Source organism: Myxocyprinus asiaticus, chromosome 24 (assembly GCF_019703515.2).
Source record: "Myxocyprinus asiaticus isolate MX2 ecotype Aquarium Trade chromosome 24, UBuf_Myxa_2, whole genome shotgun sequence".
In the NCBI taxonomy this organism is placed as follows: Eukaryota; Metazoa; Chordata; class Actinopteri; order Cypriniformes; family Catostomidae; genus Myxocyprinus; species Myxocyprinus asiaticus.
In genome coordinates, this window is record NC_059367.1 from 34308692 (window position 1) to 34331083 (window position 22392).

General features: G+C 38.2%; 1 protein-coding gene across 2 annotated transcripts in view; it reads left to right on the forward strand.

Annotated features, from left to right (window-relative positions):
• The window catches only part of LOC127414641 (G protein-coupled receptor kinase 5-like), a 105841-nt gene that overhangs the window by 64352 nt on the left and 19097 nt on the right, over positions 1–22392 (forward strand). For both annotated transcript variants that reach the window (XM_051652829.1, XM_051652831.1), the window contains exons 3-7: positions 6664–6776; positions 17876–17953; positions 18040–18137; positions 20673–20765; positions 21498–21561. In XM_051652829.1, coding sequence (XP_051508789.1) covers positions 6664–6776; positions 17876–17953; positions 18040–18137; positions 20673–20765; positions 21498–21561 — 446 coding nt within the window. The remainder of the gene's footprint in view (positions 1–6663; positions 6777–17875; positions 17954–18039; positions 18138–20672; positions 20766–21497; positions 21562–22392) is intronic.

Sequence of the window (22392 nt, forward strand, 5' to 3'; positions counted from 1 at the left end):
GTGGTGTCGTCTGCAAACTTCAGGAGCTTGACAGAGGGGTCCTTGGCGATGCAGTCATTGGTGTAGAGGGAGAAGAGTAGTGGGGAGAGCACACATCCCTGGGGGGCACCAGTGCTGATTGTACAGGCGCTGGAAGTGAGTTTCCCCTGTCTCACAAGCTGCTGCCTGTCCATCAGAAAGCTGGTAATCCACTGATAGATAGACAAGGGAACAGAGAGTTGGTGTAATTTATTCTGGAGTATAGCTGGGATGATGGTGTTGAAAGCTGAACTGAAGTCCACAAAAAGGATCCTTGCATATGTCCCTGGTCTGTCCAGATGTTGCAGGATATGATGCAATCCCATGTTGACTGCATCATCCACAGACCTGTTTGCTCGATAAGCAAATTGAAGGGGATCTAGAAAGGGTCCAGTGATGTTCTTCAGGTGGGCCAACACCAGTCTCTCAAATGATTTCATGACCACAGACGTCAGGGCGACAGGTCTGTAGTCATTATGTCCTGTGATTTTTGGTTTCTTTGGGATGGGGATGATAGTGGAACGTTTGAAGCAACATGGGACTTCACACTGCTCCAGTGATCTATTGAAGATCTGTGTGAAGATGGGGGCCAGCTGGTTAGCACAGGATTGAAGACATGCAGGTGAAACGCCATCTGGGCCCTGTGCTTTCCTTATCCTTTGTTGTCGAAAGACACGGCTCACATCTTCACAGATCTTAAATGCAGGTTGAGTAGCAGGAGGGGGAGGAGGGGGGTTGCAGGAGATGTTAGTGTTTGTGTGAAGTGAAAGTCAGAGTGGGTGTGGGGTGTGAGATTGGGCCTTTCAAATCTACAGTAGAACACATTCAGGTCATCATTCTGGTCCACCACAGGGTTGGGGGCAGGAGTCCTGTAATTCGTAAGTTGTTTCATGCCATTCCACACTGATGCAGGGTCGTTAGCTGAAAACATGTTTTTCAGCTTCTCAGAGCTTCTTCTTTTAGCCACTGATTTCCTTATTCAGTGTGTTCCTGACCTGATTGTACAAGACTTTATCCCCACACCTGTAAGCATCCTCTTTGGCCTGACGAAGCTGTCTGAGTTCCGCTGTAAACCATGGTTTGTCATTGTTAAATGTTAAATAAGTCCTAGCAGGAATGCACATATCCTCACAAAAACGGATATATGATGTAACAGTATCTGTGAGCTCGTCCAGATTGGTGTCTGCAGCCTCAAAAACACTCCAATCAGTGCAGTCAAAGCAGGCTTGTAGTTCCAGCTCTGCTTCGTTGGTCCATCTCTTTACAGTCCTTAATACAGGCTTAGCAGATTTTAGTTTCTGTCTGTAGGTTGGAAGAAGATGAACCAGACAGTGATCAGATAGTTCCAAAGCTGCTCTAGGGACAGAGCGATATGCATCCTTCATTGTTGTGTAGCAATGATCCAGTATATTTCTATCTCTGGTTGGGCATGTAATGTGCTGTTTGTATTTGGGCAGTTCACGTGTGAGGTTTGCTTTGTTAAAATCTCCAAGAATAATAATAACTGAGTCTGGGTATTGTTGTTCCGTGTCTGTGATTTGATAAGCCAACTGTTGCAGCGCTGTGTTCAAACACGCGTTTGGCGCGATATACATAAACTAGGAAAACTCCCGCGGCGAGTACAAAGGCTTACAGTTAATAAAGAGCGCTTCCAAATTAGGACAGCACATCCACTTTAACGTTGTTACATCTGTACACCAACTTTCATTGATGTAAAAGCATGTTCCACTGCCTCTCATTTTCCCCATTAACTCCACGATGCGATCCGCTCTGAACAGCTGAAAGCCCGGCAGATGTAAAGCGCTGTCCGGAATGGCTTCACTCAGCCAGGTTTTTGTGAAGCACAAGGCAGCAGAATTTGAAAAGTCCTTGTTTGTGCGGGTGAGGAGATGTAGTTCCTCCGTTTTGTTAGGGAGAGAGCGGAGATTTGCTAGATGACTGCTCGGCAGCGTTGTTCGAAAGCCGTGCCGACGGAGCCTGTCCAGCGCGCCTGCTCGTCTCCCTCGCCTGCGTCTCATAGCGCGTTTAAACAACATAGCCGTGCCTCCGACTAGAATGTCAAACCAAACGTCCGAATATTCAAAATCCGGGAAAATATTGACTGGTGTATGCTGTCAGCTGTTCAGCAGTTCGTCTCTGGAAAAACTGACTGAAAAAAAGATTACTAAACACAGGACAAACAAACAAAAATAACAAAACAATAGAAGCGCGCCACACCGAGGCGGCCATCCGTGGCGCCATCATGATGTATCTGGTAGGGACTATAAATTTTTTTCATCAGTCCATAAGATTTATTCTAGAATAGATTTTTTATATTTAAGTCCCTCGTTTCGTCTGTTGTTGATTGCTCAGTTGGAATCATTTTAGTCTCAGATCACGCCCTGGTGAGTTTAGAGGTGTTGCCACATATGGAGAAAAATAAATCATATAGTTGGCGGTTTAATGTATCACTTTTGCAAAATCCTGATTTCCAACAAATGTTAAAGGCTGAAATCAGTGTTTATATGGAGACCAACTGGTCCTCAGTATCCTCTGTGGGCGTGGCTTGGGAGGCACTTAAGGCGGTTCTTAGGGGTCGGGTCATACAGTATGCCTCATTCACCAAAAAATCCAAAGCATGAGAACTCGTGGAGTTGGAAGGAAATATTAAAAGTGCAGAGGCAGAGCTGAAGCACAGAATGCCATCTGATGGCCTCGGAGTATTGAAACGATTGAAATACAGATATAATACTATTTTGTCACGGAAGGTGGAGTTTTGGCTATTCAGGGCAAGACAGTCATACTTTGAGTCGGGGGACAAGGCAGGAAAATTTCTGGCTAGATATATAAAACAGAGTGAGTCTTTTTCTACCATTCCCTCAGTGAAATCTGCTGGTGGTGAAATATTTACATCAGCCATTGATATTAATAATTTTTTTCCCCCTTTTTTCCCCCAGTTTGGAATGCCCAATTCGCTCTAAGTCCCCGTGGTCACGTAGTGATTCACCTCAATCCAGGTGGCAGAGGACGAATCCCAGTTGCCTCAGCGTCTGAGATCGTCAACCTACGTATATTATCACGTGGCTTGTTGAGCGCGTTGCCACGGAGACATAGCGCGTGTGGAAGCTTCACGGCATCCACCGCGGCATCCACGCTCAACTCACCATGCGCCCCACCGAGAACGAACCACATTATAGCGACCATGAGGAGGTTACCCCATGTGACTCTACCCTCCCTAGCAACCGGGCCAATTTGGTTGCTTAGGAGACCTGGCTGGACAGTATATTGCCCGGTAACAGCTTTTCAGCCGGGCACCTTCCAGTGACCCAAACAGGGCATTAAGTATTTGGGTATTTTATTCCCAGCAAATTTGTTTAATTTAGTTAATTTTGACCCTTTAATAAAAAGGTTGTCGAGCGAAGTGGGCAGGTGGGCTTCATTACATTTATTGATAAATTATTGATTGGGAAGGTTAATGTTATTAAAATGAATTGTATTCCAAAATTCAACTACCTGCAACAGTCTCTCCCTATAGATGTCCCCCTCTCTTATTTCAAGCAATTTGTTAGCATAGCGATGTCCTTCATTTGGAATGGTAAATGTCACAGATTACATTTCAGTAAGCTGCATAGGCCGATTGTCAAAGGTGGGCTAGCCCTACCCAAGATTTTGTTTTATTATTATGCATTCGGTCTCAGACATTTGGCTCATTGGTTGCTTCCACCTGAGAGCCCCTCCCTGGTTTTGTATTGAACAGGAAGTTCTTGCCCCTATTTTGCCATTGCAAAGCCTTTCTATCAAACTAATCGGAGAAGTTAAGTTCGTTATCTCGCATTTGCACTCGGTATGGACAAAAGTGTCCAGAGTGTTTAATTCTGACTTTTATTTAAATGTTGCCTCAAGCATATGGCTGAACCCAAAATTATGTATTAATAAGTCCCCTTTCTACTTGACAGAGTGGATTGTGAGGGAGGTTAATACACTCGGTGACCTATATGAGAGTGGAATGTTGAGATCCTTTGAAAATTTGGTTCAACATTTTGGGATTCTCAGCTCTCAGTTTTATAGGTATTTACAGCTGCGCCACCTGCTCTGTACTCTTTTTGGGAGTAGCATACACCCCCCTAAAGCGGCAGATACTCTGGGAGTGGTGATTACTGCTTTTGGAAAAGGTCATGAGGCATCAGTGTATTACTCCCTGCTAATTCAGAGTCTGGGGGACGGAGCTTTGGAGAGAGATGTGTAGTTTTAAATGTGTGTTATTATTATAATTTGTGTGTGTGTGTGGTGTGTGTGTGTTTGTGTTTGTGTGTGTGTGTGTGATTATACTCATGTGTGACCACAGGGATGTTTGTTGAGGGTCAGGGTGGGGTTGGGGATTGGGAGGGGAAGGGGTAATAGTGGCGGTTAAATATTGATTCTGTGAATATATGTTTTGCTTTTCTTTGTTGACTGTTTGAATCAATAAAAAATGTTAATTAATATATATATATATATATATATATATATATTTACTTTGTCTCAAAGAACTTGCAAGAATTTGGTTAGTTATTATTTATTTTCATTATTTCAATATGTACATGTTAAAATGTTCCTTTTCTTTGCGGATAGAGTTAATTAGACACACTGTAAACCATATTAAGTTTTCAGAACTCAAAATATTTGAGGCAATCAGTTACATCAAATTTTTTAAGTTAATAAATTCCCAAGTATAAGTTGATATAACTTTCAGATTTAGATTTTGTCCCACACATACATGTTAATTTCTCTTAACTTGAAATAGTAAGCTAACATTTTAAAAGCACTGAACTTTAAATGTAACTCTTTGAACTTAAAATGACCATGTAAGCTCATCTTAAATGGTTCAAGTAGAGGGAACTTAACTAGCTAGTACAGCGAATGTTAGCATGCTGAATGCATGCTAATTGGAACCACAATGTTTTCATTAGCATAGCAATGGCACAACGAGTAAAGCAATATACTGTAGAACAATCTTAAATTGTACCTGTCCTCAACCTGAGCTCAAGCTCCACTATTCACCATAATGGTAACCCCCAACAACTTTCACATAACATAAACTCTTCTAAATAACAAAACATTAAACACCAACAAGTCTTCCCCTTCACATTTATCTTGCACACATTATATAACACATCATTTTAACATTTACTCTCCCTGATGAGTGCCGTGCAAAGCATGCTGGGAAAGACTGCCCAGTTTCAGTTCAATTTAAGTTCCTTTAATTTTAAGAGGAAAGTTCATTTAACTCAAAACAATAAAGCAATTCAGGTTACTTAAAAGGTGCCAGTTTCGTGAACTCAAAAGAGAAAGTTGTACATACTCATCAAGGTTAATTTATTTGAACTAATTTGGATGATTTAATTTTTCCCTTCTCAAAAGAATTAATTATTATGAGCATTAGGGTTTACAGTGCACAATTTTACAGGCATACATTTTTGATTCAAGTATATGTTTACATGCCATAAAATCAGTAGACATGCTGTAATTAAAAGTTTGGCAAAATCTTTTGCCGTTTTCCAGCGTTTTTTTAAAAATTAGTATCAAATGGGCAGATTCAATTTATATCAAGCTTTATTGGCAAACATAAGTGTACAGTTCCAGTGCATGATTATACACTATACAACAAAGTGAATGCTGAAGTTTAAAATCTCAAAACTATTATTTTCTCTCACTGCTGTTCAGTCTCTCTTGCGTGGTTACGCTTTTGACACTGGTTCAGATGACGGTAAGTGAGCATTTCCGGGCGATGCGAAGAGATTCAGCGGCTTGCCTGCATCTCTCCCACATGGCTCACTGCTTGCGGGTGAAGTCTCCATTCTCCATACAGTAACTTCGCTCCCACGTTTATTATGCATCACATGCGTCGCACATAATGAATGCCCTGCTCCACACAATCAGTTTCTATGCTAGGATGTGCAGTCGAGTCAAATATGTACCTCCTGGAAATTTATTTCTGTCAGTTTTAGTCATAGGAAGTGGGGAAAAACATTAGTGAAGTTTCAGGAAGTGGAAGAAAAAAATTGGATAATGCATTAATTGCGTTAAGTTTTTTTTTAACGCGTTTAACAGTCAACTATTAATCGCCGAAATTAACACATTAAATTTCCTATTCCTAGTTCAAACTAAACATGGGTGTGGTTTGGATGTGAAATTATTTTATTTACAATGGCTCTTGCCAGCTGAGGAAACTGTAGCTAGCTACATTACTATCTTAACATTAAAAAAGGAAAACTTTGAAGCCAGTCTCTCTGAGGTTGTCTAAATGTAGCCTACTCTTATATGATGCTCAACACAAACTTCACAAAGACAATGTGAGAGGGATTTTGGTGTTTATGGAATCAGATTAGGTAACTTGGCAGTAATTTTAAAACAACACTGCGTGTAGTATAAACGCAGGCTTCATTCGCCAACTGTGATGTCAATTTGCTGCTCTCTGTTGCCAAGCCCTCTCTGAGTTGCTATATGCTGTATCCCAATTGTCATATGAAAATATGTGCAAGATAAGATTAGTATGTCATTTAAACGTTGTATGCTGAAAATAATATGTCAAAGGTGCCCAAGTATAAATGGTGTTAGCTATTTCTATTCATAGAGTCCTGATTAACTGTAATTGACTGTATGTATTTTGATGTGTGTATGTCTCAGAGCCAGATTACTTCAGCCTGTGTGAGAAGCAGCCCATCGGGAGACTTCTGTTTCGCCTCTACTGTGAGACCAGACCAGAGTTGCAGCGATGCATACAACTTCTAGATGCTATGGTACATCAATACACACACACACACGTTTTTATTTTTATTTATTTTTTTATTTTTTTACAACATTTATTAATCTTGCTTAATGTTTATTTATTAAAATACTATTGTTCATTGTTTGTTCATGGTAACCCATTTTACATCAACTAGTGTAATCATATACATCGAATTAATATATATAGAAAAATAACATTAACCAAGATTAATATATGTTTTATAAGTATTGTTCATTGTAAATTGTTATCCTATTTCCCTTTAAATCAATTGCTCGCTTAAATACTAAGTCAACCCTCCTCTGTCTGGATTCTTATTGCCCCCTCCACCCCCATCTCCCCTCTACGAGCTCTGCAATGTTCCACTGGCCTGGACAACCTGCCTCCCACATGACTAGTTGGGCTATCATGGAGTAAAGCCCAAAATATCAGGACCGGCATGTGGTCACTGAATGAGGCCATTGTCCAGTCTCCTCAACAGCCCTATAGACCCCAAACTGTCTGAAACCCACCAACCTTAGACATGACAGGAAATCACCATCATAAAACATGCATATTTGTGTTTTTTAGATCTTGGAAAAGGTGTTCATGTTGTTTATGGTGTCCTGGAATTCTCTCCTCCTCAGTTTAACAAAAAAGCTTTGTGTTTTTTAGCAATAACTGTATAGGGCAGCATTATGGATGTGTTTCAGAGACAAGCAAATGTCTGAAAGAAAACAAAAACATTCCAAATATAAAAATATTTTACAGTCAAACCTGTGTTACGAGGAAAATGTCATTTTAGGATGTTTTTAGTAATTTTAGAAGTAATTTTGTTGAATTTCGAACTGGTGTTTTATTGGGTGTTATTTTAAGAAAAATAACTGTCATTAAAGGTGAATAGCTACACATAGCGTTTTTTTTTTTTGTTTTGTTTGTTTGTTTGTTTTATTCATTGACATTAATGGGAATCACAGTTTCATGTTTGGAAAATTGACTTTACAAGGAATTATAGGAATCTCACAAAGCTTTTCAAGAACATGTCCAGGTCACATTTAATCCCAAAATGAAAAGAATGAAGAAATTATATTTTACATGAAGAAATTGAAACCTGTATTTAAGACCATTAAGATTTATTGCATTGTGATATTATTTTCATAACAAGCACATATTTCCTTCAAATGCTTATAATTCTCATATTGTTATTTGAAAAAAATTGCATTCATTTATTTTCTTAAACTTCATTTAAATTCTTTAAATGTAAAAGTATTACTGCTGTCAATCGATTACATTTAAAAAAAAAAATCACGATTAATCAAATTTGTTTGTAGATTAATTGCAGATTTTGAAAGTGCTGAAATTTTAAACTTTAGATACTTATTTTCTTGTCAAAATGCATTTATTTCCATCTTAGGAAAGAAAACAAAACAATATGTAGCTATATAATGATTTATTAACATTTTCCAAACAAAGCCTTCCACAGTATAAAGATAGAAATGCACTAAAATAGCAACAATTCAAGTAACATTAAACATTTCCTAAAGTCTAAGTGGGAATTTGACTGATTGAAAGAACTAGCCCCACATAGGTTGCATTTTTATTGCAATGGGCATTTAATCTCTTAGGGTGCTTTCACACTTGGTTCGATTGCTTGGACTGAACCCGAGTTTGTTTCCTCCCCCTCCCACTGCCCGCGCTGGTCTGTGTTCACATCATATTATTTGGGTCCGAACCCCGGTCCGATTACGTCATAAACGTGAGTACAAGCGGCAGCTGTTTACCACAGTAACTAGGTAACAACTCGAAGACATCAGCTTCTCTGTGTTAAGTGAAGTATTAATGTTTGTCTCTTTGGATTTACCATGAAAACTTCCCATGCACAGAAAACACTTGTGTTTGTCTCCTGCGGATGCATTGAATGTCCAATGATGTGATGAATATTAGCGTTTGCCTGCTGCGAGCTCGTGGATGCATTGCAAGAGATGTGAAGAATGTGAGCTGCTCTCTGAAGGCGGTGTATGGACACATGCAGGTAGGAGAAATGCATTATACCATAATAACTGTAATCGCGAGCCTGCAAAGACGCAAATTATACGTCATCACAAGCAGTTCACTTCCGCGATTTGGTACGATTGCATTCATACCAGCAGCGAAGCATACCAGAGTACACATGAACCATACCCAGACCACCTTTTCCAGAGTGCGATTCACGGGTGCGCACCAGAGTTCGGAAAACAGCGTTCACATTATCCAAACGAACCTAACTTGGACGTCATTCGACCCCAGGTGCGCACCAAAAGTGCTAGTGTGAAAGCACCCTTAAAATAATCATCTACGCTATTAATCTGCCGGTAGACTGTGGCTATCCGCTTTCCTACAGCAATCGTGAAGCTGCGTACGTGATTTGTGTCAGGGTGGCAACACCAGCGTCGAGTGCCGCTTTGAACTCACCATGAGCCTTACATAGTCTGAAAAAGACTTTATTTCTATCACAAGTCCCATCTGGGCTTGTTTTGTACATCAAATAAGGCTAAGAGCTCCTTTCTCCATCATTGTATCACTGATAGGGAAGCGCTGTCCGTGATTATTTTATTTACTGAGATAACAACCTCTGCAGCTCTATTATAGGAGAGAGTGTAACAGTCAACTTGCTAGTTAGAATGTCTATGGGACCGTTGCGTTATCCTAAGCTTGTAGGCTTCCTTGGTAAAAGGGCTCTTGCGTGTGTGTTTTGAAGTGTGCGTCAGTGTAATGACTCCGGGCGGACACATTACAAAAGTTCTGTCCTTCACACCAGTGTGTATGCTGTATTAATGGTAAATGCATTAATTTACCATTTTTAACTCATTAAACTTTTTCATTAATCGCATGCGTTAACGCGATAATTCTGACAGCCCTAAAAAGTATACATCCAGGGGCAGTATTTGTTATGTATGCTGATTTAAACATTTTTTTTAAATCATTATGTTTGGATGGGATTATTTTCATTACTGTAATCTAATGAGAATGATCATTGAAAATAATGAGAATTACAAAAGTAAACATCTGGATGCATTACAGTTATAAGAACTGGAGAAGAAACATGCTCAATTGTCATGAAAATAAAATGCAAAAAATATTAATGCTCCAGAAGAGAGGTCTTTATTCAGAATATAACTCCTCATTTGTCTTTCTTTTGGGGTTAAATATGTTTCAGATATGTTCTTGGCAGGTCTCATGAGAATCCTCCAATTAAATTGTGATCTAAAGCCAAAGAAGAAAAAAGTAGTGCCTTTTCTGATCTACTTCAGTTCTAAATCAGACCTTGAATAGAGGATTAAAGATTAACAGTGAAATGTACTGAAATGAGCACAAGATGTTTGAATATACTTGATGTATGTATATGTTCTGTAGGCAGCATGTGTGCATGCGTGTGTTTGTGTGTGCTACCATAAGGAAGGAGCCTGGGGGGTGGGGGGTTTTCAGGCCGGCTCTGACGTCAGAAAGTAGCGGGATCTCAATTGTTGTGGAGAGTAAGACAGCGCTGTCTGTGTTTGCACTGTGTGAGATCTGTGTGTGTGTATGTGTGTGTGTGGGCAGGTTTAAGTGGTTTACGAGGACTTTTATTTAGGTTACAAACTGGTAATTACAAGGATATTATGCTATAAATGTGGTTTATGAGGACATTTCTAGTGTCCCCATAATTCAAATCGCTTAAAAAACATACTAAACGATGTTTTATTGAATATGTAAAAATTTAGAACGTTTTTTGTGAGGTTTAGGGTTGGGGGATAGAATCTATAGTTTGTACAGTATAAAAATCATTATGTATATGGAGAGTCCTCATAATGATAGTTGCACCAACATGTGTGTGTGAGAGAGAGAGAGAGAGAGAGAGAGAGAGAGAGGGGTAAAAAGTGTGAAGTAGTGCTGGCTATGTAGCTTTAAAAAAATGTATAGATATTTTTAAAGTCGACATGAAATGAAAATTCACCCTATCTATTTTCTAAATACATGTTATTGATCTTATTGTGAACATTTCATCCATGCGTTTTATTTTTTTATTTTTTACCTCAAATTTCATAACTCGATCTTCCGGTGAAGCGACAGACTTCTCTCTGGTGACGTATGCAGGACTTCTCCAATCATTTAGTATGCTTAAACCCTGCCCCTTTCTTATAAATACCACAACCTTGCGTAGAGTTGAACAAAGTGTCAGTCGCATGTTGGTGAAGCTGGCAAGGTTATTTTCATCTGTTTTCCTTCAAAACTATCGTTCCTTAACCCAAAATTCATTGGTTACGGGTCAGCTGGCTTGAATTTACATTTTGAAATGAGTAATAACAGCGAATTCGCGGTTGTGTTTGAGACGTTTCATGCCTGAATTGCTGAGGTGATCACAGATGAATACAACGCTTCGGATGCCTCTAAGTTTATTTGTATTTTTTAATGTAGTTATCTTGGGATGCACAGCACGAGTCTTTTTTTCCCCCATTATATGTAGTGTATCAAAACGTTAAAATATGGTTATCTTTTACTCACTTCGTTCTTCGTAAGCAAAGACCACAATGTGCTCATGCTTTTATGTTGTCATTTTGATCATAAAAGTGTTGAGATCACTTCTCAATTACACCGATAACTGGCTCTGACTCAAGCACCAGGGTGGTAGGGGTGTGTGTCCACTGCAAACTCGCGTTCAGATCTGCCTCCATTTCGCTTTGCAACGGCCATATTTTCACAATCCAATCAACAACCAATGGATAAACTCAAATCCCCACCTCACATTTGTTTTCTTGTTCACTCGGAAATACGTCAAAATACGAGGTAAAGTCGGTCGCAACTTCCATTTCATTCCAACTTTAAGTGTTTTGAAAATATTCAATAAAGGCTATATCTCGATTTATATATTGCTCTAAAATGGCTTGTGATTTTTAAGCATCCTTGAACAAGCAGCTATTGTTGCCAAGTATATGTAAAATGTTCATTATTATGCACCAATACAACAATGCATTGAAGCATTTTTGAATAAAGATACATATGAATTGTTGAATCAATTTATTGAAAGAGTTTGAACTGATTCATTGAAATGAATCAAACTCACCAAAAATAACGGCATTTTTTTATGAAAGTTTAAATCACAGAGACTATAAATATACTTGAGTCGTGAGACAAGGATTGTGAAACTAGTACAATGACACATTCTTCAAGAAACTTAAAGGGATATTTCAGTCAAAAATGAAAATTCGGCCATCATTTACTCACCTTCATATTGTCCAAATGTTGTTCTTTCTTTTGTGGAACCCAAAAGGAGATGTTAGAAAGAATGACAGCCTCAGTCACCATTCACTTTCATTGTATGAAAAAGAAGGTACAATGAAAGTGAAAGGTGACTGAGGCTAACATCTCCTTTTGTGTTCCATGGAAAAAAATAAAGTCATACTGGTTTGGAACAACATGAGAGTGAGTAAATGATAACTGGATTTTCATTTGTGGGTGAACTGTCCATTTTTTAATTAAAAAAATAAAAAGTGCATTAAAGTAATCATGATATCCTCAATGTTGCTTAATTTTAGGCCTCTTCACACACTATTTGGGTTTATGTGTTTATACACGAACGCAAACGAGACGTATATGTCACCGATCTGTTTGGACTGTGTTTTGTTTTTCCATCACGGTGGAGGCAGAACAGTCTGATGTTATCACACGCATCAGACTGGCCCAGTTACCCTGAGTCAGAGGCAGCCAGCCGTTTGTTTTGGCCTGATCGCTCTACTGTACCATTCAGAGCCACTGACGTTGGTCTTTTCTCAAACCACTATTATGGTTGGAGCGCGCTCTCTCTCTCTTAGTGTGTGTTGTTGTGAGTATTTGCTGCTTTTTTCCATGCTGTGACCTTTAACATGCAGGCATTGCAAATTCCCCTGCAAATTCCATCATTTCCCATTTGAAAAAAGGTCGAGAGAAGGCTGTAAAGCAGAATTTAAAGGAATAGTTCTCCCTAATATGAAAAGTCTGTCATTTACTCACCCTCATGTCCTTTCAAACCCATATGACATATTTTGTTCGTGAAATACTTAAGGAAAATTTTTTGAGAATATACTGCTCTTTTTCATGCAATTACAATGAATGAGGACTAGAGCTTTCAAGCTTCAAAAGGGATGCAAAGGCACAATAACTGTATCATAAAAGTGGTTCACTTGTGCACTATGCTCCATGTCTTCTGAAGCCATACAATAGCTTTTTGGATGAGATTTTGTGAACTTGATCAACTGATTCATTAAAATTATTTAACTCAAAAGAAAGATTTGTTCAGCCAAGGAGAGCTGGGGCAGATGTCAAAATTTCAGTCTGTTTCTCACCCAAAGCTATCATATGACTTCAGAAGATTTTGATTATAGCACAGGAGTTGTATGGATCACTTTAATGAAACTTTTATGATACTTTTATTTTATTTTTTTTATTTTTTTTTGAAGCTTGAAAGCCCCATAACTCATTCATTGCAATTTCACGCAAAAGAGCGACCAGTAAATTTCACAAAATTGTGTGTTCCATAGAAGAGAAGAAGATACTTAAGAATGTGATGGTTCACTGTTTTCAATGCAGTTACAATGCATTGCAACTGGAGCTTTCATGCTTCTAAAGGGATGCAAAAGAAGAAAAAAAGATCATAAACGTGTCAAACAACTCATGCACTATAATACATATATTTTTAAACGTACGATAGCTTTTTGGGTGAGGTTTGCAAACCGGATCAAACAATTAATTAATTAATTAATTAATTTATATATATATTTTTTTTTTATTTTTATTTTTTATTTTTATTTTTTTTTATCCCCTTTTCTCCCAATTTGGAATGCCCTATTCCCACTTCTTAGTAGGTCCTCGTGGTGGCGCGGTTACCTCAGTCTGGGTGGGGGTGGTAGAGGACAAGTCCCAGTTGCCTCCACTTCTGAGACAGTCAATCTGTGCATCTTATCATGTGGCTCGTTGTGCATGACACTGCGGAGACTCTGCATTTGTAGGCTCATCCTACTCTCCGCAATCCACACACAACTTACCACGCACCCCATTGAGAGCGAGAACCACTAATCGTGACCACGAGGAGGTTACCCCATGTGACTCTACCCTCCCTAGCAACCGGGCCAATTTGGTTGCTTAGGAGACTTGGCTGGAGTCACTAAGCATATTCGAACTGGATTCGAACTCGCGACTCCAGGGTGGTAGTCAGCGTCAATACTCGCTGAGCTACCCAGGCCCCCAAATCAAACAATTAATTGAAAAGATTTGACTCAAAAGAACGGTTCGTTCAGCCAAGGACCACTAGGACATATGTCAAGATTTTCAGTGAATAATGACTTGACCCAAAGCTGAAATGGAACAAGTAATTTGTATGGATTTTTAAGAATATACTAGTTCTTTCTTTTCGGTTACAATGAACCGGGACTGGAGCTTTCAAGCTTCAAAAAGGACACAAAAACATCATAAAAGTATCATTAAATTGGTTCGTAAGACTCATGCGCTACAATCCAACTCTTTGATGCCATACAGTAGCTTTTTGGGTGAGGGTTTGTGAACTGGGTCAACCGATTAATTGAAAAGATTTGACTCAAATCAATGATTTGTGCTGCATTTAATGAAAAAGGTTTTCAGTGAATAACAACTTAAATTTCAGTCTGTTCTTCACACAAAGCTATTATATGACTTCATATCACTTTTTTGGTACTTTATGATTTGCATCCTTTGAGGCAACAGCGACCACTATATTCATAAAAATTTCTTCTGTGTTTCATGGAAGAAAGTAATTCAGGTTTAGAGTGAAAAGAGGGTGAGTACTTTTTTTGGAGAACTATTCCTTTAGCCATCGTCCTCTTTCCTAACGCAATCATCTGTTGCAGTTGTAACGTTACCATTAACATTCTTTGCTTCCGTCATTACTCGAAGTGCCATTTTAAATCTTCCAACGGAGGAGTTGCCAAATGTGTTAAGGGGAATAAAAATCATACGGCTCTGTGTGTTGAGACGCAGTATGCACACACACGCACAGTCTCCCACTATGTAATGACGTTCAATGTAGTAGTGACACTGCTGGGTCATGCTGTGGCGCTCCAGGACCTTACGGAATCCTGCCATGTTGACTGGCTGGTTACCAAGCAACCTGAAGTCACACACGCTGGGCTTCATGAAGCATGTGTGTGTGCGGTCGTTAAGCATATGTGTATGTGCCTTTCGTACCCTACAGTGAGTCCATGTGACGTGTGTGAACACTTGATTTGTGTGAAAACCTATTTGTGGATACATATGCTTTGGTGTGGGCACAAGCACTTGTGTGTGTGTGTGTTTACATCAGTCGGGGGGTGGGTGGTCTTACGGAGAGTCTTGCGTAATGGTACCCACAGAGCATGAGGGCTGGAGAGGGTGTTGATGAGGGTGTCATCGAGTATCACCCCCCCCCCCCCCCCCCCAACACACAAACATAGGCGCACAAACACACACACAGGCACATTTGTGGCCCTTAGGAAGAGGACGTGCCAGACTGTGGAGCTCATTCATTGTGTAATCACTCGCAGACAGAATTACATGATGTTTCTCCATCATTCAGCTTATAGAAATGGATACTAGCAGAAATGGAGATGATGACTATGTATTCGGTAACTGTAGTTGCATTCTTCCGGTGTTGAAAAGGGATTTTGATTCATTTTATGCACTCCTGTCCATCTTTGTTTTACTAGTCTTGAATTTATTTTTACTATTGGCACAAAGTCTGGTCCATTGCAGCTTATTCAGTCCAAGAACCGCCACACAAGTAGTTTGTTTACATGATGTTTAGGGCGGACACATGTGAAATTAGATACAATCCTGTGAGCAAAGCTGAATATGCTGGTGTGGTTAATTTAATTTCAATTCAGTTTATTTCAATTGAATGCCAAGTACTTGGTAAACTTGCAAACTTTTGGCGAATTCAGCTTATAAACCTGATTTTAATTACTTGTTCAACCTGACTCTTGATAATTGCATAAAGCTATATCAGATTTGAGCTTGCCAGTTTGGAAAAGGCTTTGATAGGCTGATTTTCCTGACAAATTTAAATACTGTGGCATCAAAACATTGCTCGATTTCTTTAACCTCTTAAAGAGGTTTAAGCTGCGGTTCCAGAAGGGAAAAAATGTTCAAGTCTTCAAATACATAAGTCAGGCATATGGGGTATGATTTGAAAGCTTAGAATCTGAACTTTTCATAGATAACCATTCTGCATTTATGGTACATAAATTAACAAAATAAGCCCTGAAATCATTCGCATCGCAAATCGGCGCAACCTAGAGGTCATGTGGTAGAAAAACTAATATGAAGTCTTTCAAATAGCACTTAAATAGACAAATCGTATATCAAATGAAAGCTCTCATTCTCTGGAATAAGATAATAATACCACAATATACTAATACCACAGTTTGAAAGATTTTTACAAGAATCACAAAGTGAAAGACATCAAATATAAACAGGGTTGGGGAGTAACGGGATTACGTATTTAAAATACAAAATATAAGTAACTGTATTCCACTACAGTTACAATTTAAATCACTGGTAATTAGAATACAGTTACATTCAAAAAGTATTTTGATTACTGAAGAGATTACTTTGCATTTTATTGTCATTTGTTTCATTTAATATTTAGTCCTTTCAGATGGAAAACATTTATACATATAAATAATGCGATCCAAAGTGCATTTGAACAGCGGTGAAACACTTTCTTATGATGTGTTACATTCATACGAGCAGACAGAGAAGTAAGTTTGAAGTAAGTTTGGAGCAGAAGAAATAGAAATATACTTTGTGTATATTAGCTAAGCAAAAATGCTATTTCTAGTCATATTACATGCACACGCACTAAAATCCTTAAAACAAGATCAGTTTGATTTATCTTGTTTTAGAAACAACACTGTATAAGATATTTAGGTTTTTCAGAGAATGTATTTTTAACATGTGTATTTTGTCTTACTGTACTGGCAGAGTTTTTATAGTCAAAACAAGTGAAAAAATCTACCAGTGCTGAAGAAGTAATCCAAAGTATTTAGAATACGTTACTGACCTTGAGTATTCTAATGGAATACGTTACAAATTACATTTTACAGCATGTATTCTGTAATCTGTAGTGGAATACATTTCAAAAGTAACCCTCCCAACCCTGTATATAAACGTCTCTTATGTGCCGATCAATGCAGCTGTAAGCCCCATATAGCTAAAAACTTTATATCTACTTTTACCTTAGGTAAAAAATGTGCCATTTTTGTTACTTGTCTGTGAGCTTGCTTGGGTGAATAATCCATGTTATATCTCAGATGTCCAGAACAAAATATGCGGTCCAGCAGGAAAAGCATGCTAAACAAATCATCGGAAATTTTTTTTATCGACTACTGATGATAAAATGTTATTCAGCTTTCCAATGACATCTAAATGGAGTTTCTAGTCCACTCAGAGGCTGAGATATTTGAATAAATAATAGTGGTGGTGCATGAACAGAAAATTAGACTGATTTTTGGCAATTAGTCTACAGTATGTGTAAATGGTGAGCTTGAAAAATTGCAGGTGGTAAAGTGTTGAAGAGGTTAACCAGCCTGACACCAGCATTTTATGTGAAAACCAATGAAAACCAAATTGTAGATTTTTGCATTACCCCGATTTTGCGTTGTATGTAAACACCTTTACCATCGTAAGCTGATTTGTGATAGTTATCAGTGAGCCTGTTTACATGCACACCAATATGCTGATAACTCCCAAAATCAGCTTATTTTAAAAATCCGTCAATGCAAAAAAACGTATTTACATGTTATTCTCTATTTTTGATGTCAAACCGTGAAAAGTCATGTGCACAACGCAAATTGGATAAGCCGGTAAGAATGCCGGTAAAGGTGTATACACACAACGTGCCATTTATGACCTTATACTGATAACACATTATCAGCTTATTAAGCATAATCGGTCTAAGAACGTCCATGTAAATTCGCTTATTGTATTGCTATGCATGCAACACCAGAGGCACAGAAATTACACACCTACTTAAGGTGTCATTTCTGTTTGATTATTTTATGGTTTGTTTGTCCGTACATTTGTTTGTAACTTGTTGTCAGGACTAATCTGTGTTTGTATCTGGTCATTCAGGAAGACTACGAGGTGACGCCAGATGAGAAGAGAAAGAGTCAAGGAGATGAGATCATCAAGAAGTTTCTCACCAAGCAGGTGTGACTTAACTTTCCATTTGTGTGCATGCTGATTTGAGATTATATGTGTATCAGTAACCTGAGAGTATGCTGTTTCTCCAACAGTCCCCTGAGTGTGTGGATGTAGCCGAGGGTCTTGCTGAGAGCTGCAGAGAGAATCTAGAACTGAGTCCCTGCAAAGAGATCTTCAGTGACTGTCGCAAGTATGACACACAAACAAACTCCATCTCAAGGACCTCCAATGGACTACTTGCACAACTACTTCCGTGTTCTACTTAGTGTGGCTCGGACGTTTCTGGTTACAGCATTTAGCATTTATTCTTGGGAAGGCAGAAAATAAATTGTGCTGTCAGTTGATTAAAACAATAAATCATGTTTTTGACGTTAACATGACTGATCTCAAATTTGTGATTTTCTGAAATTTGCCTCTAAATAAATTGTTTCCTTTCCAAATGTAGCTACATTCAGCTTCTGATTAATAATTCAAACATAAATAACCTGCAGGAGTCTGGCCGTCTCATTAACGTGTGTTTCGTTCATTGATGATATTTCATTCCTGTTGAGCAACAATAAATTTCACCATACAACGATTGCAAATGACTTTACTTTGGTTAAATGTCCCAGATGGATTTATTTAAAAATAAATTAGCCATTCTCTTACTCTGACCAGGCTTTTAAAAATCACTGAGCACAGAATAAAATTTTTAATCTCAAATTAAAAATCTAATACATTTTTTTCCCCTTCAAAATAAAATTTAATCAATCTCAAACATTATAACTCCTCTTTGGCAGCTCTTCTACTTATGCTTTTACATTTTAACATATATCAATGTACTTATCAATAAAACAATGAAGCAAATAGAGATTAAAACATACATTTAATAAAAACAATGTAATGCATGTGTTTATTAGGTCTCTCTCCTTCCTCACACATGGAGCATTACAGTGTTTGAAGCGTGTAGTTGTTTAATTCAAAGAGCGCTGGTACTGACACCCTTTACTGGTCTCCTTCAACCTTCTGTCAGTTGCGGTTCTAGCAGATCTGTAGTTAAATGTCTGCAACAGACCTCTGTGTGAGGGGAAACAGTGAAATGTGCTTGGAGTGTTTACCAGTCATTGCTTTCTCAGATTGGCTTGGGTTGAATTAAAGCTCTGAAAACGGTTCTTCTACTGAATTTTGAAGACTCAGTACACAGTAATGTTCAAAATATTTTTTCTCTTGTCTCTGAAAATATCTGTACTTTAAAATCTTTTTCCGAACACTCATTTAAAGTGGAGTTTTTGGGAGCTAGGCAACTATGGCACATTGTAAATACAAATAACCAGAAACTAGCAAACCGCTTTATTTCAAAGCGGAAGTACATCATGAGGCTCAGTGCAAGTAGTCTATTTCCCATTAAGCGCACATACAGTACTGTGCAAATGTCTTAGGCACATAAGATGTTTCACAAAAGCATTTGTCTTAAGATGGTTATTTATATCTTCAGCTTTAGTGTGTCAATAGGAAATATAAATGTTAGACTCCCAAACGTTACTTTTGCAAATAGTAAAGATTAGAATAGAAGAACAGGGAGCCCTGCAACAGATGTCATGGCCCCCACAAAACCCCCCACTGAACATTGTGTCAGTCTGAGATTACATGAAGAGACAGAAGCAACTGAGACAGCCTAAATAGATAGAAAAACTGTGGTGAATTCTCCAAGAAGCTTTGAACATCCTATCTGCCAACAACCAAGAACAACTGTGTCCAGGTGTACCTAGAAAAATTGGGGCTGTTTTAAAGGCAAAGGTGGTCACACCAAATATTGATTTAGCTTTTTTTTATATTTACTGGACTTTGTATGATGTTAATTGATAAATGAAAACTATTTATGTCATTATATTTGAAGACATCCTTACTATGCAACATTTTTCACAAGTGCCTAAAACTTTTGCACAGTACTGTACATCTACAAGATGTCTGTTTAAGAGCGTTTCATCTGGAAAGCATCACTTTCTAATAAACATTAGCTAAACATCTTAAAAAGATCATATTTACAAACATTCTAAATCATAAACGTCTCAGACATCTGCTGAATGTTTTAGTTACATTCAAGACATACTTATTGACATACATTGACATACATTGACAGGGGCGCCGTATCATGGCTGACCCTGCACTCTGACCCCAGCTTAGCTGGGATATGTGAAAAAAAGAATTTCACTGTATATGTGCAAATGTATAATGTGTGATAAATAAATATAATTATAATTAATTATTATAATTATAATTAAATTATATTATAATTATAATTAAATTATATTATAATTATAATTATTAATTATTATTAATTATTATTATCTTATAGACGTATTGCTGATGAGAAAACGATGTAAAATGATGTCTTCCAGATGTAAACACACACATTAAATAGATGTCTGGGTGATGAACGTGTGCTATCAGAATTTGTTTTATAAAGTATGCTAATTACTACACTTTAACCCCACACCCAACCTTTCCTCTTTCAGATACCTCATAAAATGTTTAGATTTTAATTAAATCACTTGGCAAGTGCAGTTTTCTTTCTTTTGTTGATGTATTTCCTATTGAAACAGGAAGGTTGGCTGGACATGAACATGTGTGCTAACTGCAAGGCCACTGCTCAGACTGTTTTCTCTTTTAAAAGTTATTTTATTTTATTTTATTTATTTTATTTTATTTTTTTTAAGCCTTTGCACTGTTGTTTGTAATCTCGCAGAGCTCTTCATGACTACTTGAGTGGTGCTCCCTTCATTGACTATCAGAACAGCATGTACTTTGACCGCTTCCTCCAGTGGAAGATGCTAGAAAGGTTGGTGAAGTTTGTCTTTCTTTCTCTTTCTTTTCTCTATCCTCACCCTTTTAGACTACTTGTCATTTTAATGTCATTTAATTCAAAATCTATTACAGGGCATAGAGGCAAGTTTTATATCCACAACAATGGCAGATTGTTCAAATGGCAAAATTGCCTTCATTGCAATGACTACATTAGTTTCATATAATCCTCTTTCACTGATAAATCAGATTTCTTGCAGACACTCTATAATTTGTAATGTGTCAACCATTTGTGCACAGTTGCATTCTTTGTTTTACAGTTTTTTTTTAGCTCGGACTAAACCAGAAGTCCTGCTTTTGTTTCATCTGGCTTAATCATATTCAGCCGTAATGGTGGTTTCAACATTAATCCAGTTAAATTATTTGTTAGTGTAATTGTTAACACATGAATGCAACCAGTCAGAAACACTTTATGTTTGGGCCATGAAAAGCGCAAGTCACTCTTACAGATATCAGATTCATAAACAACTTTGCTTAAGTGATCCATAGCAAAATACTAAACAAATTAGCATTTCCTCCCCCTTTTCCCCACACAATTCTAAGAAGACTTTGTTTCACAAATGAGGTGGAAAATGTGTTTCCTATTAACTATATGATTGTAATTATAATGTAGCTTGTGCCTAGTTTTAAAGAATGGACCTGAATGTGAAAATACAGCTGTTTCCTGTTTGTGCTGGTTTGATGTCAGATGTTGTGGTTTTGTTTTCAGACAGCCCATCACAAAAGACACATTTCGCCAATATAGAGTTCTGGGGAAAGGAGGCTTTGGGGAGGTGAGGACGATCTGCAAAGTGTATGTGAGAGATCAATAGCTCTGTTGCAAAACCTACTGGGCTGCCTACTGTCTACATAGGCAACAACCTTCTAAGTATCCTAACTGTCATGGAACCTCATTAGTGACATTATACATGAGCATCACATAAATAGCGTTGCTCACGTGAATCACACAAGAGACTCGGCTAACGCTCACAGTTAATTCCACAAGAGTTTGATGTTAGCATCAGGGCCACCAATAAGGGGGTACAACTGAACCTTTTGGCCCAGGCTTGAGGGGGGCCCGGAGTTGGGGGGGATATAAACGCATTTGGCAGGAGACGCGGATATAAACACGGAGACAGTGCACAAATACGAATGCCGTCCGGGTAAGCGCGCCCCCCCCCCCTCCCCCCGGGTAAGGGCCCAAGAATTCCTACTTGCAGCCCTGGTTAGCATGTTGTTAAACTAATGACATGGAATGGTAATTTGCACAAAAAAATACATAGAAACAAATATTGGACATAATGGCTTCTCATGTGCATCACAAAAATAGTGTTTCTTACGTGAATCGCACAAGATACTCCATTGATTCCACTCCGTTGATTGAGTCTGAAGTTAGCATGTTGCTAAGCTAATGATGCAGTATTCTAAAATGCACAAAAAAAATACAAAGTACACACAAATATTGGACAAAATGTCTACTCTAACGGTCATCACACAAATATCGTTCCTTTCGTGAATCGTACAAGAGACTCAGCTAATGCTCACAGTAGATTCCACAAAAGTATAATGTTAGCATGTTGCTAAGCTAATGACGCAATACTCTAATGTGCACAAAAAAATACAAA